This window comes from Syngnathus scovelli, chromosome 17 (genome assembly GCF_024217435.2).
Source record: "Syngnathus scovelli strain Florida chromosome 17, RoL_Ssco_1.2, whole genome shotgun sequence".
Taxonomy (NCBI): Eukaryota; Metazoa; Chordata; class Actinopteri; order Syngnathiformes; family Syngnathidae; genus Syngnathus; species Syngnathus scovelli.
The window spans coordinates 6,675,728-6,693,757 of NC_090863.1; the positions used below are offsets into that span (position 1 = coordinate 6,675,728).

The following is an 18,030-nucleotide window of genomic DNA, read 5'->3' on the forward strand; positions in this document are numbered from 1 at the left end:
TCGGCACGCAATTGGTCAAGAAGTCTTCGAGAAATGTGGATCTTTTTTAAGGGCTTAAGTTTGTCAATGGTCCCGTTTCGTTCCTTTTTTGTTCATTTCATGTAATTACATTAGCCGTCAACATGAAAAAAATTACCGCTGTAATTTCGCGTTAATTTAAAAGATTAATTAACCAATTTTCACTCAGCTCAGATAGCTATGTTGGGCAATAGCGTCCCCTGTTGTCGCCAGAAATGAACGACATAACTTTTCAGGTTGCTTTGCAAACTATATGTTAAAACCACACCATTACATGAAATGACACAATGACAGAGTATTTTATTATAAAAAACCTTGAAACAAAAACATTTTGTGTCAGGAAGCAAAAACAGTAGCAAAACAATTATACACTAAAATAAATCCATTTTAATTGATCTATTTTTGTCCAGGTTGATCGTTTTTGCATGTTGTAAAATTACATAAACTACAAAAACATTTAAGCACAATAGAGCAAAATGTAAAGACCAATTAATTGCATTTTTTTATTCAATAAATAATTTCTGAAACACACAAATGTAATTCTGCATGACATTTTTTTAAAGGCACTCAAAACAAAAATTAGGACTAACAACGGTTCTATGAATCCCGAATGACTGCCAGGCGGCGGGGCTGAAAGCCTCGAATGTTTCCTTTGCGCATGCACAGCAGTTTGATTATGCATTAGTCACCTATGACCCCTGGATGACCAGTGGACAGGTAATTAGTTTTCTACGGAATCTTCTCACATGAACACAAGGATTCTGAATGACAAGATGCTGTGGCGGCCATTCAGGATTCATAGAACCGTAGTTACAGTTGTAACTTTTGTTCTATTTCATCCCTGCTGACTGCCTCTGAATGAGCAATACCAGCATAGTCATGAGGAATCACAGACCTCACTAAGAAGCCTTAGCAGAACTGAAGACCACAACCAATGGATGGGACTGAGCAACATCCACGCTATGAAACCTGGCAAAAGTGTCGGTCGGGTGTGGTCCATGAGGCAGCAACACAATTATCCTCCAGCGGTACTCCTCTCAGTGCAAACAGCCCTGGGTCGAGTGACAACGCAGGGAGACGAAAAAGGCAAACGAACCAGGTGACACTGGGGTCATCCAGAGGTCGGTAGGTCACACTAATTTGGTATGTATGCATGAATGAAACATTCAATGCTTTAAGCACCACCTCCTGGCGATCAGCAGGGATGAAATAGAACAAATGGAATCGAGTGAAACCTCTATCTGAACATAGTATGTCTTTAAAAACAAACATTACCCTAGCCCTGATCGTCACAATCCACTTCCCGATTTCCTTCCTTTGATCAAATAAAGTAATTAAGTAAAAAATTAAAATAAAAAAATAAAGAAAAATGGCATGTTTATGTGTATATTTGGCAACGCTGTGAAGAAGTTAAGCACCTGAGTTGGCTTTAGAAACAAAACAAGTCCTACATTGTACATTGAGTAATGTTTTCACATGTTAAAAGTGATTGGTTCCATTCATCAATCAAAGCCAATCTAATCAAGCACACAGCATGTTCTATGAATATGGCTTTTTACACAGAACCCAAACACACCGCAATGGGGAAAATATTGCTGTCATACCAAAAAAAAAAAAAAAAAACTTCAATATCACGTTCTAACACAATACATGTCACATTAGATTGATAAATTTTATGTTAAATTTTGCAAAATGATGAATTGGACTTTTGCCTCAGGAAGACAAAAGGGTGCAACTTCTTTGTGTATCAAAAGGCTCTGGATCTCAAAAAAACAATAAAAGACACTGGTTTCCGCCAGTGCCCTCAGCCAGAAGTATTTGTTTTACCGAAAGCCAAATATCACATTTATCGAGTTGTACCGTAAAACGTTTCACACCAAAACATTAATCTTATCACCTTAGCACGTGATCATGAACTTTTCTTTTCTTTGGCAGCAATACGCTTCGATAGAATTCACATCCTCAGCAAGTACGCACACTACATACCACTTGGCACACTTATTCTGGATCAACATCCCATAAAAACACTGATGGCTTCAAAAACGGCACACTTAGGAGGCTATCGGGAAACCAAGATTAAGAAAAAAAAAAAACAATTCTAAGGATGAGTATCAGTACCGCACCTTCTCATGAAAAAAATAAAAAGAGGCAAGTTTTTTTAACAAACAAAACTGCACAAGTTAATGCATAGCAAAATGGGAGCAAACGTGGCACAAAATAAAAGAGTGACAACACAAAAATATCCCCGATTTTCTTTTCCATACAGTGTTTTCTTGGAGAACGAGACGCTCGCTCCATTATTTACCTTCGTACTTTGGATTGACCACCGTCGTAACGGCACTTTTGTAGATAGGATTCTCACCCTATGGAGAAACAAAAAGCAATGTTTTCACATTTATCAACTAAAAGCTGAATGTAAATAAATGCCTACATTTACAAATGTCAGTAAGTGATGATGTGGTTTTGGATTTCAGTCAGCACTTGATCAGAATCAGAGTAACGTTGTGTTTGGAGAGAAGACAAGACAAGCAACTGACCGTGTCCCATTTGGCATTCATTTTCTCCTTCTCAAACTTGGCGAATTCTCGGCGATCATGGATAATCATGAGCAGCTTGAGGATGAGCAGCAGGGCCAAGCCGATTAACACGATCCCGGCCACAACGCCGGCCACAATCGGGATGATGTCTGGACCGGCTGGGCATTCTGGTAACAAAGGAAAACATTACGTCAAAGTCCTGCAAAAAGAAAACAGCGCCACCAACATTGAAAGGATAAACTCGACAAGGGCCTTTTATGGTTCTTCCTTTTGTGATGTCGCCAATGATGGTTTGGTCAGTTGAAGCATAACATCATAGAAGTGAAAAATAATTTATGTTTTTACAAGAATTAAATCGTAAAACGAGGAAAGATATTTTATTTTTAAACTGGTAAAAATACATGACGGAAGCTTGTTTACCCAGCGTCTCAACGACGTAGACCTCCTTGGTGTCGTTTCTGATGGCAAAGGTGTAGTAGAACCAGCAGTCGTTGGCGTCTCTCTCCTTGCAGTGCGTGAGGGGAAAGCTCTGGTCGGTGGGCTGAGGAAGCTTCTCGCGATCCTTCACCTTGATCAGGACAAAGTCGCTGCAGTCGCGCTCGCACGTTTCCTTCTTCTCGCCCGCCTGGAAGGCTCGGCACTGTACGCATTCCCTAACCACACAAGAAATACTAATATTGAAAATTTTGAAAGAAAAAATACATTGGAAAAAGCTGACACTGCACAAAATTAGAGTGTTAATTTTATGAAAAGAAAGTCAAAACAAAATTGCAGAATATTATGAAAAAAAATGTGCTAATGTAATACACGGGGAAAAAAAATGAGAAGTTCAGGAAAATATTTGAAATTTAACTGAACCAAAGTTCCATTAAATTTAGGATTTTCTTTTTCTGATTAAGATGATGGATGATTTCTGGGATATCAAAGACCCTATTTTGGAGTTGGGTGTTTCAGTAGGCCGACGGTGCCTCGCTCAATAGCTCAATTCTCCTGAAATTTCTGAAATCCCAGCATGTGGTTTTTGGTTGCGCCCCGGGCCCAGCGCTGTTCTTTTGTACTGACTTGTGCTCGGCGCAGACCCCGGGGCAGGTGGGACAGATTTCGCAGGTGGGCCCTTGGAACTTGGGGTTGGTGCATTTGCAGACGCCGCACTCGCAGCTTCCGCGGCCGTTGCAGATCTGTCCGTTCTTGGCCAGGCAGGTGGACGTGTCCAGGGAGCAGTCGCACGCACTGCCCGTGTAGTTGTCATCGCACACACACACGCGACACTCGCAGCGTCCGTGGCCTGACCACACACATGCGAAATGAACAAAATGAAAACCTCAACAAGTTTTTGCTTGGGTGCATGGCGAGCGCTGGCGCCTACCTCCGCAGAGCTTGTTGTTGGAGCGGTCGCAGTTGAAGTTGTCGCACTCGCAGTACTTGCCGCTGTAGATCTCCGCGGGGTTGTCGCGCTTTTTGCACTCGCACGTTCCGCACACGCAGTCACCGTTGTTGCTGCAGATCTCCGTGCCATTGTCTTTGCGGCAGTTGGCGTCCAGATCTTCCGTCCGAACTTCATCCGTGCTGCACTCGCACAGACGTCCGATGCGACCTTCGTTGCACCTGACCAAAAACAAAACGTATTACGATGCCGCGTCGCTTCAAACCCAACTCAGAGCACATCGCGGCACTGCCTGACTTTAAAATCAGACTTGCCTGTATGATTATCAAACACAATTGCTCCAAAATGTCAAGATCCCCCAAAAGAGGTCGGCACTCACTTGCAGGCGCCGCATGTCAAGATCCCCCAAAAGAGGTCGGCACTCACTTGCAGGCGCCGCACTCGAAGGTGCCGTGGCCGGCGTCGCACTTGTTGCTGTTGGGTTCTCCGCGGGCGGAGCACGGACACTCGCAGATAAAGTTGAGGACCACCTCCACCTCCTCGGTGAAGCCCAGCGGTTTGATCTTGATGCTCTCCTGCTTGCCGTGCGACGGGCACTTCTCGGACTCGATGGAGATCTTGAACATCACCTGAAGAAGACGGGGACAACGTCACACGGGCGCCGCTTTGCCTGGAATAATAGTCGCCTGAAATCGTTTGAATGCAGAGTAGACAACATCCATTTTGAATGTCAACAGATACAATTTCTCAAATTTGGGAATTTGACTATGAAAAGTGACAACGTAGGGGAGAACTGTGGAAAGGAGTTGCTGGATGAGCTTAACAGTTTGAATGGGAAACTTCAATTGAATGGCGTTTCTTGCTGTGAAAACAAAATTGGCAAAATTCTTGAGAATTCTTGGAATACAGACAGTAACCCCAGATGTCCCGCTTTTGAAGAATGTTGTTCACTTTTCCACGCACCTCATCTCCAATGGAGATATTGGAGCACTTCCTGCCGTTCTCACCGGTTCCCTCCACGCCATTCTTACAGATGGACTTGTAGGTGATGGAGACCCCTTCTGGAAGTCTGCCGTTTTCCAGAATGACTTCCGATGACAAAGACTGCGCCAAAGAGAATAAACAATGAATGGACGGAATCGATCATGTTGTGCTTGTAAACTTAATCCGTGCGCTGACGTTGTAGGCGTCGATGATGAGTTTGATGACGTTGCTGGAGTTGGACGACAACGTGCCCACGGCCGATTTGGGGATGAGATTTTTCAGCTCCTGTGCACAAAGAAGACTGACAGGGTGAGATTCACGCACGAACGAGGAAGACAAACCAACTGAGGCTGCTGTAGGACGGCACCTTGTACACAGGTTGGAATTCTTCAGTGACTGCAAAGATGGTCTGGATGTTGTGGTCGCTCAGTTTCTGGACTAAATGGGCAATGGACGGGTAGTCCTGAAGGAAACGACACACAATATTAGCATGTGAGCAAGGCCAGGAAATAGATTTGCCTTCATCGGAGGAGAGCAAAAAAAGTTTCTAGCGCCATTATATGTCGAGTAACAATTAGGCCATTTCAATCAGAGGCTTGAAGAAATCAACTGGTGGAAACGGCATCATCATTTTCAGCGGAGGTGCAGCTGCTACAAGATCCTGGTGTGGCTGCGTATTGCACTTCAAGTACAGTACTGAGAATTTTGAATTGTTGAAACCAAAGCCACATTTCCTGCCACAAATTGCAGAAACTTCAGTTGTTGGCATTTGTCAACTCATTCAGGCAAAAACGAGGCGTAATGAGTCATGTCTTACATAGTAGTGGCTCATGGTGTACATGTTGTTCTCCAGGTGACATTTGCCATCGTTGGGGAGCACGATGCCGCCCAGTTTTCCATCCCCGGCAAAATGGAAGCCGGCGTCCGTGGAAAAGACGAGGAGGCGAGTGACGTTCCGCCAGCCGATCTGCTCCTCGCACACGGCCACCTGCATGATGGCGTCAAAGCCTCCCTCGGGAGAGTCCAGGTTTCCCGAGATCTGCTGCTGGCTGACCAGTTGGTTGAACTGGTCGCCCTTGTTGGTCAGCTTCAGGACGTTCTTGTAGCTGAAGGGGCTGGTGCAGTTCTGATTGCCCGTGCATGGGTTCTTGTAGCGCGCCGGAGTGGTGCTGATGTACGGCATCACCGTCTTCTCCACAAACGAGCCGAAACCTAAAGGCGGAGGAGACGGCATTTACAATCTTGGTACTTATTGGAACTGAACCCAACTTCTACCTAAATGTACACAACTTTTTCCTGTTGCTGCAGACCACAACACAAAAGGTTCCTATAGTACCCCCCCAGGTCCTCCAAAAGTTGCGAGTCAAAAACCTTTTCCTCACCAATCCTGAAGTCTGAGGTGATGGTCTGCATTTCCCTCATGAGGTCTGTGCCCAGGTTTTTGACGTTGTCCAGATCGTCCTTCATGGAGAAGGACAGGTCCATCAAGTAGTACAGGTCTATGGGATAGTCCTCGGCTCGCTTGAACTTCAGATCAAAAGTCTGCGGCTCGCCTGCGGCATCAATCGGCACGCAAAGTCAGCACACGGGAAGCGTCTTTTGGAAAGAAGGCACATACCCGATCTGAGGGTGAGGGTGAGCTTCTGAGGCTGGATCTGCGTGATCTGCTCGGGTTTAGGCTTGTCCGTATCGTCCTTCTTGCGGTTGGTGACCGGTTTGTTCTTGTTGATGACGATGCCGCCGCGAGGATTCTGAATTTTGGCCTCGTTGCAATTTCTGGTCTTCAGAGATTCCAGGTCGTCACAGCGAGCCGACTTGGACTCGCCTACCGTGAGGAAGCCCTGAGCGACCCACAGAAGATAACATCGTCTGAAACATTTGTTTTTCCCGTATTGGAATAAACGTGGACAGAGTTGGAATTGAATTGTGGATAGTTAGCCGTGAGGGTCACTTTAACTTGAATTGGAATGAACTCCTTCCTTATCTGGCAGTGAGGCAGAGTGACTTTTGCCGGCCAATCAGCAACCGGCAGTATAAGACAATGAATAAAGTCTGAAAAGGATTCATGACAAAATTCAGCCCCATACAGGAGTTGCGACTAGTAAGCCGGAAATATTTGCTGAGAAAGATAGCTGGACCTCGGCGGAGGTCTCTGTTGTACTTTCTCTCCGTGGCTAATGTGGAAGTATCGAGGTGCTGGAATTTGTCGAGCTCAGAGCGGCAAGATGCAACTTGTGCAACTGGCATGACAACAACATTAGATTTATGCTTTATCTTTGTTTTGTTTTTCAATAAAACCAAATTCAAATGTTTTATTAGGAGCCTGGGAGAGTTTCTAGCGGAGATGATGACAAATGAACCTACTGCCCCCATTCTTTCAATCAAGCAACTGACCTCATCTGTGCACCAGCCGCATGACTCGGCCACTTGGATGCACTGACCGCACGACTGAGCGTTGGCCTTGATGCACACACTTCCCTCTGAAAGAATACGAAAAGGAAAAAAAAAATTAAAAAGCAGCTGCGAGGAAGTATGGCCAACCATTGGCGCTCATAAATTCGCCGCTGTTGTGTCAAACTTTACGTCTGCTCTAAAAACATGTTTCAAACAGTTTTCTTTTTTTAACGTAGTTCGGCCAAAAAGGAGTCGTGTTTTTGTTAAGTTGTCATGGTGACACGCGTTGCTTCTGCAGTACCCTTTGACCGAGTCTTACCTTGCTGCGCTCGGATAAAGCTCAGAAATGCTAACATCGATGCTAGCGCAATTAGCCGTGGATCCATCTGGAGACAAAAGCATAACACAAAAAAGACAAATCAATAATTCATCATTTTTACGTTCATCCTGGCATGACTCAACCCAAACATCGGGGAAACAACGATCACCACAATGACAACAGCATGTATGTGTGTGTGTGTGTGTGTGTGTGTGTGTGTGTGTGTGTGTGTGTGTGTGTGTGTGTGTGTGTGTGTGTGTGTGTGTGTGTGTGTGTTGGGGGGGGGTCAACTCATCCAATGCCCATATTTGGTCAGACAGAATCTCAGCCATACCAGTGTGAAACAGACACACACACAAACACACAAGTGTGCGCACACAGAAAATGGCTTTCCCAATGGAGCATTAGGCAAACAGCTGCGATGGAAAGGTTGGGTGTTAAATGTTAAATTCACACCTCCGACATACAGACACAAAAAAGCAGACTGGTGGCAGGCAGGCACTCTTGCCAAGTTGCTCTAAGCAATGACATCCTGTCGCGTCGGGTCACGTGACCTGCTTGCCAACAACTTTCACAGCAACAACATGACTGAACAACAATATTATTAGAAACAAATGTACATAATGCCTTTAAAATGGAAGTGGAACTTCTCTTCAGCGGTTAGGTTCAACTAAACTCACATTTGCACAAAGCACAACAGTCTAGCTGGGCTCGGCTGCATCATGTGAGGACATGCAAGCGGCATGCAGCAGACGTGCCGGTGAATCATTGAGCCTCGCTCTTTTGGCGCCCGGAGGTGCTTTTTGATCATGACTTAGGAAGGACACTCGCCTTCATGACTCACATGTGTACTTTTATCACGCTTAAATTGAACAGGGATAAACGAACAAGAAATGTGGCCATGATGCTCCATAAAATGCGGGCTCGTTGTACTTTTGCTTAAGAGCACATCTGCTAACATTTAGAACGACTTCAACGACGCAACCTGGGAAGACTTAAGTTTAGCATGTTTTGAGAAAAAACAAGTAACATCACAAACTACAGCGACTATTATTTTTGGACCCTACTTCCTGTTATGCTTTGCTTCCGCTGCTGCTTTTTTCCTGTTGATGTTTTTAATACAGTTAAAGAGCATTTTGATGGCCTGGTTGTTTGTTTATTTTCAAAGGTCACGCATGGGGTCCCATTTGTCCAGCCATCCCCCTCCTCGCTTTGCCACTCGGTCAGACAGACGGCGTACCCCAGCTGCTGCTTCAGCTGGTCTACTTTTGGCCTCGCCAACACCAAACAAACACTCCCAGCCTGACTTCGCAATTCTTGCCCTTATCAAAACCACGCCTTCGGTGAGCCACAATTTCTCATTCCCGACTACAAGCAGGAGCATCTTGAGTTGCGTCAGGACAGATCGCAGTTAACTGCTGACTATTCACAATGTTGACAGTGTAAAAAGAAATCAAATCATTTGAAATCATACCTTATTAAATAAGCCACAGTGGGGTTAAGCTAATCGGACACGGAAATAACAAATTGTGATAAGAGCTGTCTTGAAAAGTTTGCATTAGGAAGGAAACAGCGAAGCAACGTTCCAATTTAGTAAGCCAACAGACCGGTGAAGCACAAGGATGTGATCCCAAACCTCTTAGGGATGAGCTCATACATTCCAACTTAAGCACATCCGTATTTCAGATACTGAAAAAAAATAAACTGGAGGTTCTCATCTGCGGGCTTCACTCGGTCACGTTGGCGTCAACGCCAAGTTCCATGATGATTGACAGAATGATGAAACACCACAGACCCGTTTGATTCACTCCCAGCAATTACATCATTTTTTTCATTTGCCTGATGGAAAAAGTCGATTGAATCGCTATTGGAGAGTTTTGGGTCAGCTCCCACAGAGTGAAGTAGACAACTTGCTCATGCTCCACTTTGGAGGCTTCACTGCAATGTGACAGGAGTCGGAGGAGGAAAAGAAGTCATCATCCATGACTCAAACATGACAACTAGGGGAGGATGGGGAATGACGTGGTCTTGGACTGCGTAAAACAGAATGACCCCACCAACTTTATACGCACGCCGCCTGTGGAAAAAAACGTTGCTAAGGAAATGACTCACTGTCCCTCATGTCTCCAATCAACAGGACAAATCCTTCACATTTACTGTGATTTGACTTTTAAAGATTTTATTTTCTATTGGTTGCTAAACGATATGAACAAGTCAATGCAAAAAAAAAAAAACAAAGCTTCAGGCTACAATTCCTTAGCGGGAAGCCAGCCAGGGAGGCAGGCAGGCGGTGGCCGACCAGTCTCAACTTGTTCAAGATAAAGATGACTTCTGCAGTTCCGTCTGACCAGAAGAGTTTGGTTAACCAAAGAGTGCCTGCCAAGACCTCCCTGAAGACTACTGAACTTGATACACACACTAAAACAGAACCGCACTGCGGTCTACTGGGAGACTTTCAACTCACGCTGTGTCGCAAGGATGTCCGATAAATGGAAGTAAAAAAATAAATTAAAAAAAGACATGCGTAAAGTTGGATTGACCCAGCCTGCCTTTCTAGAATTTGGAAACCTAGCGAGGGCAAGTTGCGCTGGACCTCTTGTCACACAGCCGAAAAACATGGCCCAAAATGTGGCCTTTGACACAACCTTTGACTTTCTGGGTATGTTTGCGTCTGAAAAGTGCAGTTACTTCTTCTTGTGTTGGGCTCCGATTGGGACTCACCGTCGCCCCTCAGAGATTCAAAATAATATTACAAGACCAAAACAGGCAAGCTGGCTTGATAAAACTCAACACATTACAAAGATTCCTTAACAATGTACGTATGTTAGAAGGCAATGTTGTTTTTAAAGGTACGTGTTATACACACTTTAATGTAAGCTTGTCATAAACCATTTATGCGAATGAACAACAATATAAAATGACCAAAATGCAACAAAGTGAGCCAATTAGAGTACAATGGATTTTTAACCAGCAGGTTGTGAAGAATAGTAAAGATTTGAGAGGTAGCAAATCCGTTTTTTCGCAGTTTGTTCGGTGAACAAATAAGTGGTTTGCTCGGCACGGTGGCCTACTTTGGCTTCAAACTAAACCAACGCAACAAACGTTTTTCGCTGTTAAAAAAGGCGTCCGTGTGATCATACAAGCATGTTTTCTTTCAAATGTTAAACCATTGCCTGAAGTAGTCGCCCGAAGACACACATTCCATCTTTTGTCGCCTCACAGTCGTGGCAACACAAACTCGTAAAGGTGAACAAAACGTACAAAAGTCAATTATTAGGAATAAAACTTACTTTGTCCTGACACTTATTTCCAGTAGAGTCACAATGACATTTATTACTCCAGCAGAATGTCTTGTTTTGTCGACGAAAAAAAGTCGCTAAATGAAAGAATGGGAGCGGGGCAGCGGTTAGCTGCGAGGGGGCAGCTTCGTTTTGTTCAATTTCTCACTCGGATTACTTTTCCACAGCTTTAAGGGACTTCTTGCCTTGTTTTCCCCACAAATACGTTACAAAATAGACACGCAAAGAAGAGCCTTCTTCGACTGGTCCGAAACTACTGCTCCTTTCCCTGGGAACAACTTGACGGTTTTTTTTTTTTTTTTTTTTTTTTCATGAGGTGCCCCACTGATGAACTAACTGCCCAATCCTCTTCCTTCTTCTTGCGGACACACCCCGCCCACACCGCTACAACGGCGGCACATAGCGGCCGCTGCATCAAGCACACCTGAATAAGTCAGTACAGTTGCTTGGATACGTCAGAGCGGTCGCCATCTTGCTGCAGGCAAGGTCACCCGACGGTCAAGCGCTACAAGTCGATGCAACATGACATACAACAATAACCAGTACTTTTGAGTAATTTTTTAGAATGACTAATTGAGTTACATTTTAGATAATTGTTACTTTCTTGAAAAGTATAAGTCTGATTTTAGGCTGGACAGAGAATGGCCTTCTCAAGATTCTTAATGATATTCTGTACACCGCAACAAAATGAGCCCCAATGGACAATATTTTGCATTTCCCGTAATTCCAACAGCTTGAACTCCATAGTACATTGTATTTGAGTTTAATTCCACTTGAAACATACACACAGTGGACAAGCGTTGTTACGTTAATAATTCCGACATGGAGACGTTTTACTTGCAACATGCATACATCAATGGCATGACGTCATCTTGAATTGCTGTCTCCATAAAATGATGACACAAGAGTAATTATGTAATTTCTCAAAATATTGCTCATTTGTTGTTCTCGACTGTTTGACGGGATCTCTGATAAGAGGAGCTAACGTGCAAACAGAGGAGCGAGGACTGAGGAGGTTGCAAAACACCACAGGAGATTGAGCCATTTGGTAATTCCAAACACCAAGATGGAAGAGAGAGGAGGGGAGGAGGAGGAGGAGGAGATGACATCGGGCTTCACCAAGCTGTCCTTGAAGCTCATCGCCAGGTCGCCAAACATGACGCCATCTTCTGCACGCACATTGGAAGGCTTTGAGATCAGTGCCCCATGACTATATTTGAGGCATTTGAATTTGTTTGCATTATTTTGGAAGTGTGGTCTTATTACAAGGGTAGTTTGGAACGCCACCCCTGCGATGGAGGCGGACGTTCTTTACTGCTTCTTGGTCTCTGTCTGTCATCATACAGTACTGATGTGTCGAGTGTGTTTTTTACCCAGTGTCTCGACGACGTGGATCTCCTTGACGCCGTTCCTGATAGCAAAGGTGTAGTAGAACCAGCGGTCATGGTCGTCTCTCCCCTTGCAGTGCATGAGGGGAAAGTTCTGGTCGGTGGGATGAGGAAGCTTCTCACGATCCTTCACCTTGATCAGGACAAAGTCGCTGCAGTCGCGCTCGCACGTGCCCATTTTGGGGCCCGTTCGAAACGCTCGACACTGGACGCACTCCCTAAGCACAAAAATCATCAAGTCAGTGAGGATAACTGATTTGTCATTCATACAAGTCATCCTGTGAGAAAGAACAATTTTGCCATTTTACAAAACTAATTTACAGCAAATATATTTAGTCACTTGTTGTACTTATTCTTTTTTAAGGGTATTGTTCAGGACTAACTTGTTCTGGGTGCAGACCCCGGGGCAGGTGGGGCAGATTTCGCAGGTGCGCCCTTGGAACTTGGGGTCGGTGCATTTGCAGACGCCGCACTCGCAGTTTCCGCGGCCGTTGCAGATCTGCCCGTTATTGGCCAGGCAGGTGGAAGTGTCCAGGGAGCAGTCGCACGCACTGCCCGTGTAGTTGTCATCGCACACACACACGCGACACTCGCAGCGTCCGTGGCCTGACCACACACATGCGAAATGAACAAAATGAAAACCTCAACAAGTTTTTGCTTGGGTTCATGGCGAGCGCTGGCGCCTACCTCCGCAGAGCTTGTTGTTGGAGCGGTAGCAGTTGAAGTTGTCGCACTCGCAGTACTTGCCGCTGTAGATCTCCGCGGGGTTGTCGCGCTTTTTGCACTCGCACGTTCCGCACACGCAGTCACCGTTGTTGCTGCAGATCTCCGTGCCATTGTCTTTGCGGCAGTTGGCGTCCAGATCTTCCGTCCGAACTTCATCCGTGCTGCACTCGCACAGACGTCCGATGCGACCTTCGTTGCACCTGACCAAAAACAAAACGTATTACGATGCCGCGTCGCTTCAAACCCAACTCAGAGCACGTCGCGGCACTGCCTGACTTTAAAATCAGACTTGCCTGTATGATTATCAAACACAATTGCTCCAAAATGTCAAGATCCCCCAAAAGAGGTCGGCACTCACTTGCAGGTGCCGCATGTCAAGATCCCCCAAAAGAGGTCGGCACTCACTTGCAGGCGCCGCACTCGAAGGTGCCGTGGCCGGCGTCGCACTTGTTGCTGTTGGGTTCTCCGCGGGCGGAGCACGGACACTCGCAGATGAAGTTGAGGACCACCTCCACCTCCTCGGTGAAGCCCAGCGGTTTGATCTTGATGCTCTCCTGCTTGCCGTGCGACGGGCACTTCTCGGACTCGATGGAGATCTTGAAGGTCACCTGAAGAAGACAGGGACAACGTCACACAGGTGCTGCTTCACTTGTAATAATATTCCCCTGAAATCATTTGAATGCAAAGAAGAAACCATCCATTTGGAATGTCAAATTTGGGACTCGATGGAGATCTTGAACGTTGCCTGAAGACCGCAAACATGACATTACAAACACTTATTTCTGCACTTGTTGGCTCCCATAATTCAGAGTCTGTCCCTCTTTTGTGATGTTCCTCAAGGTTTGAGTGATCTTCAATATCCCACCTACCTCATCTCCAATGGAGACGTCAGAGCACTTCCTGCCTTTCTCGCCCGTCCCCTCGACACCGTTCTTACAGATGGACTTGTATGTGATGGAAACTCCTTCTGGAAGCCTGCTGTTTTCCAGAATGACCTCGGACAACAATGACTGTGAAAAGGGGTTCAAAAACTGTAATAGGACTCATGTTGTGGCTAGAAAGTCCAGGTTTGCACTCACATTGTGCGCGTCGATGAGCAGTTTGATAATGTTGCTGGAGTTGGACGACAACGTGCCCATGGCTGATCTGGGAATCAGATCTTTCAGGTCCTGCATACAAAAAATGGATGACTTTCCACAAATAAATGTGGCAAATAAACTTATGTTGTTGGAAGTTGGAACCTCGAAAAGGGGTTGCAATTCCTCAGGGACGACAAAGATAGTTTGGACGTTGTGCTCGCTCAGTTTCTGGATGAGGTGGGCAATGGAGGGATGGTCCTGATAAACAATATGAACACATCATTTTTAAGAAGCACAATAGCGCCATCTCTTTTGATTGATAACTTCCACCGAGCTGCTGCTACTTGTGAGTTCCTGCAATAAAAAATTACCAGAACTTTTTTTTTTTTTTTGGCCACGTGTATTTGAGACTGTGATTGCCAGTTTAAGAAAAATTTCATTCTTGTAGTTCTTGGAACTAAAGGCACATTTTTACCCAAAATTACAGTGTTATATAAATCAGAACTATTCTAACTTTGGTTTGAGGAACCCAAGATGCCTTTCTCATTTTAAGATTTAGGAAGGTAGTGTGAGTGGATAGTTTCCAGTGGAACACCTGAGGTTCTGCGAAGCTTTGAAAATTTCCAAACAGACAAGTTGCAATAAATGGCTAACACAGTTGACTCACCCAGCACCAAATCCATGTCACTCAGTCAGTATGTAAAGACAGTGAGTGAATTCTCACATATTTGTAGTTCATGGTGTACATGTTGTTCTCTAGGTGACAATTTCCGTCATTGGGGAGCTTGCCACCGTCCAGTTTCTCATCCGTGCCAAAATGGAATCCTGCGTCCGTAGCGATGACGAGGAGACGAGCGACGTTCCTCCAGCCGATCTGCTCCTCGCACACGGCCACCTGCACGATGGCGTCCGAGCCTCCCTCAGGAGAGTCTGGGTTATCCGATATCTGCTGCTGGCTGACCAGTTGGTTGAAGAGGTCACTATTCCTGGTCAGGTGCAGGATGTTCTCGTAGCTGGCGCGGTTCTGAGAGCCGAAAGGTGTCGTGCCCGTGTCCGATATCACCGACTTTGCCACAAATGAGCCCAAACCTGCTCGGGGAGACAACTTTTGTTTTTTGTTTGATGAAGTTCCTAGAACTCAAGCCACATTTCCACAAAACTAAACTAAAACCCTAATTTCCTTAACATTTCAGGGTCTTTTATTGTTTGGTGGAACTAAAAGGTTCATGTCTTCCTTCAACTCCTAAAAAGGGCCCCACAATTCACTTCCAACCCAGTTCTCAGGTTCCAAATGATTCTACAAGAATTCCTCTGGCAGAGAAACGTTTCTGGGACAAAAATACGTCATGAGTATAAGACATCCTGCTCACCGATTCTGAAGTCTGAGGTGATGCTCTGCATTTGCGATATGATATCAATGCCCAGGTTCTTGGCCTTGTCCAGATCGTCCTTCTCGGAGAAGGATAGGTCCATCAAGTAGTACAGGTCTATGGGATAGTCCTCGGCTCGCTTGAACTTCAGATCAAAAGTCTGCGGCACGCCTACAGGAACGCAAAAATAAAACAAAAAAAATCAGCAGACAGGAAAGACCTTTTCAAAATAAGACTTGTACAGAGGAGCGACCGGATCTCAGGGTAAGGGTGAGCTTCTGAGGCTGTATCTGCTGTATCTGCTGCATCTGCGTCATCCGCTCGCCCTGGTTGCGGCCGGATAAGGGTTTGTTCTCGTTGATCAAGACGCCGCCGCGAGGGTTCTCCATTTTGGCCACATTGCACCCATTGGCCTTCAGAGACTCCACTTTGTCGCAGCGAGCAGACTCCCGAGAGTACCAATGGAAGAACTGGTGATACAACGGGAAGTCGCCTTAACCAAGCTGCGATTTCAAAGATGGTGCAGAAACTTATACTTTGCCTGCACGAGGGACAAGATTAGGGGGATACGTTCAGTGTAGCCCAGGATAGGGATACATTTGGTTCTTAATCTAATGTAATGTGACTTTTTTAAAATTTCTTCTAATCAAGCAGGTAACCCTCACCTCATCTGAGCACCATGCGCACGACTCGGCCACCTGGATACACTGATCGCATGAGTGAGCCTTGGCCATGAGGCATATATTTGGCTCTGAAAGGAGACAAAAAAGTACAAGCATGGCTGATTTTTTCATTAGACTCTAATGACATGGCAACACGGCAGGGTGACTTTCAAACTCTTTTTTTTTTTTTTTTTTGTCTGCAGATTGACGAGTGGTTCTTACGTCACCTGTTGTTCCTGGAGCACAAAGTTCCGATTCTATTTCTAGGCTTGGGTCTTGTCTTACCTTGTTGCGCTAGGCTGAGGCTCAGGAGCGCAAATGAGGACGCTAGCACGATTAGTCGGCGATGCATCTGCAAAAAAAATTAAAATGAAAAAAAAAAGTCAACGTACTGAGGCAAAAAAAAAAACAAAAAAAACCCCACAATAGTCAGCAGCATAATGAAATTGTATATTCTGCGGAAAAACTACCATCACTGCATCTGACTGAGTTCAAAGTTATTTTGAATGAGTTTTTCATTTATGCCTCCAAGAATAAAACGATTGCAATCATGCTGTACAAAAGTTTCAGTTTCTTACATTTGATTTAACTTTATTACTCTATGATTTTAAATGTAAATATGCTAAAGGTATTTTCATTATTGAAAGAAAATAAATATTTTGGGGTGTTGGTCGGCTGGAATGCATTTCCAAACTTCTAGTGTGGGATAATGTTGGGGTGTTGGTCGGCTGGAATGCATTTCCAAACTTCTAGTGTGGGATAATGTTTTTGATTAAACTCGTCGTATCTGAAGCCAGAACTGTCTTTGCCTAGTTAAAGTTTTGCGATTCAATCTCAATTTGAGGCGAGGTCTTGAATTTTCTAAAAACAATGGAAAAACCTAGAGAAATGTAACGTTCAAAAGTCATCGCACGAACGATGTCCCGATCACAAGAAGGATGGCCCGACTTTCAAGGCGAACCAAGTGTGGAAAAATCTGTTAATTTGCGTCACACTCACCTTGTTATGACACTGAGGTCCCATTTTTATCCACACAAAAAGCTCAGCCTGCTAAAATGTCGGTGGGCAGGCTTGTCTTCAACAGCTTCTTGACAGCTGTGGGCCATCCGTTCGTTTTGTTTTCGCAACATGACAGACGATTTACATTACAAATTCCAGCCTGCCAAAATCGAAGCATGCGGAAATGAAAGCAAAAGAGACATTTGAGACCTTTTCCCTCCAATATCAAGCTAAATTCAAACTGAACATTACATGCACTGAAACTTCACGAGCAGTGCGTGTCCCAATATATTTGTCCAAAGTTCCCCAAGGCATCCCACAATACTCTTGGAATATGCACTGCTTGTGTCAATCAATGAAAAAAAGTTACCATTGTGACAATTAATGCAAACATTTATTGATCTAATTGTTTGGAATGTAAAGTTCAAATGATCTGCAACAACACAGACGAAATGTATCTGCCCGGACGTCCACCACAAAGTCCAAACTACTGCAGTTTCTTTTTTTTCCCCCTCTCTCTCTCTTTGAACCCTTTTTTAAGGCAGAGCTGCTGCTTTTCCATCTTTCATGTTTTTGTCTTTTTTTCTGGGGTGGAAAACAGCAACATCACAGAAGCAGGTTTGTAAAACCAAAAATAAGGAAAGTTACAAAAAGTTCATTGATTTGACAGTAAGTCATCATTTTATCCTCCTTACATAAAATTTTACATCTTCATGTGATAGTTTTTTTTCTCTTTTTCAATTAAAAAACAACAACATATAACATCATTTTGTTTTTATACATCATAAAATCATAACCTTTTTCAAATTCTACATTTCAGTGCAGGATGTTTTTATTTAATCTTATCCAGTGCTGCAGCACCCTTTCTTAT

At 44.6% G+C, this 18,030-nt stretch overlaps 2 protein-coding genes across 2 annotated transcripts; both read right to left on the bottom strand.

Annotated features, from left to right (window-relative positions):
* Window positions 1-293: 293 nt before the first annotated feature.
* Window positions 294-11,224, bottom strand: LOC125984629 (integrin beta-1). The gene is made up of 15 exons (XM_049746672.2): window positions 10,927-11,224; window positions 7,637-7,703; window positions 7,318-7,403; window positions 6,542-6,764; window positions 6,306-6,476; window positions 5,741-6,135; window positions 5,291-5,386; window positions 5,119-5,208; window positions 4,903-5,043; window positions 4,366-4,568; window positions 3,922-4,160; window positions 3,618-3,840; window positions 2,976-3,208; window positions 2,556-2,722; window positions 294-2,381 (listed from the first exon to the last, which is right to left on the bottom strand). The coding sequence occupies exons 2-15, from the start codon at window positions 7,701-7,703 to the stop codon at window positions 2,316-2,318; spliced, it is 2,400 nt and encodes a 799-aa protein (XP_049602629.1). The 5' UTR covers window positions 10,927-11,224; the 3' UTR covers window positions 294-2,315.
* Window positions 11,225-11,682: 458 nt separating this feature from the next.
* Window positions 11,683-17,376, bottom strand: LOC125984630 (integrin beta-1-like). Its single transcript, XM_049746673.2, has 14 exons — window positions 17,160-17,376; window positions 16,446-16,512; window positions 16,164-16,249; window positions 15,752-15,968; window positions 15,499-15,669; window positions 14,853-15,217; window positions 14,291-14,386; window positions 14,129-14,218; window positions 13,919-14,059; window positions 13,455-13,657; window positions 13,011-13,249; window positions 12,707-12,929; window positions 12,309-12,541; window positions 11,683-12,104 (listed from the first exon to the last, which is right to left on the bottom strand). The coding sequence occupies exons 1-14, from the start codon at window positions 17,181-17,183 to the stop codon at window positions 11,917-11,919; spliced, it is 2,343 nt and encodes a 780-aa protein (XP_049602630.1). The 5' UTR covers window positions 17,184-17,376; the 3' UTR covers window positions 11,683-11,916.
* Between the last annotated feature and the right edge of the window lie 654 nt (window positions 17,377-18,030).

Coding starts and splice junctions, on each gene's coding strand:
- LOC125984629 (XM_049746672.2), bottom strand. CDS start 7,703: ATGGATCCACGGCTAATTGCGCTAGCATCGATGTTAGCATTTCTGAGC. Junction 6,477..6,541: donor CACCCTCACCCTCAGATCGG/GTATGTGCCTTC, acceptor TTGATGCCGCAG/GCGAGCCGCAGACTTTTGAT. Junction 3,841..3,921: donor CAACAACAAGCTCTGCGGAG/GTAGGCGCCAGC, acceptor GTGTGTGGTCAG/GCCACGGACGCTGCGAGTGT.
- LOC125984630 (XM_049746673.2), bottom strand. CDS start 17,183: ATGGGACCTCAGTGTCATAACAAG. Junction 14,060..14,128: donor TGCTCATCGACGCGCACAAT/GTGAGTGCAAAC, acceptor CCCTTTTCACAG/TCATTGTTGTCCGAGGTCAT. Junction 12,930..13,010: donor CAACAACAAGCTCTGCGGAG/GTAGGCGCCAGC, acceptor GTGTGTGGTCAG/GCCACGGACGCTGCGAGTGT.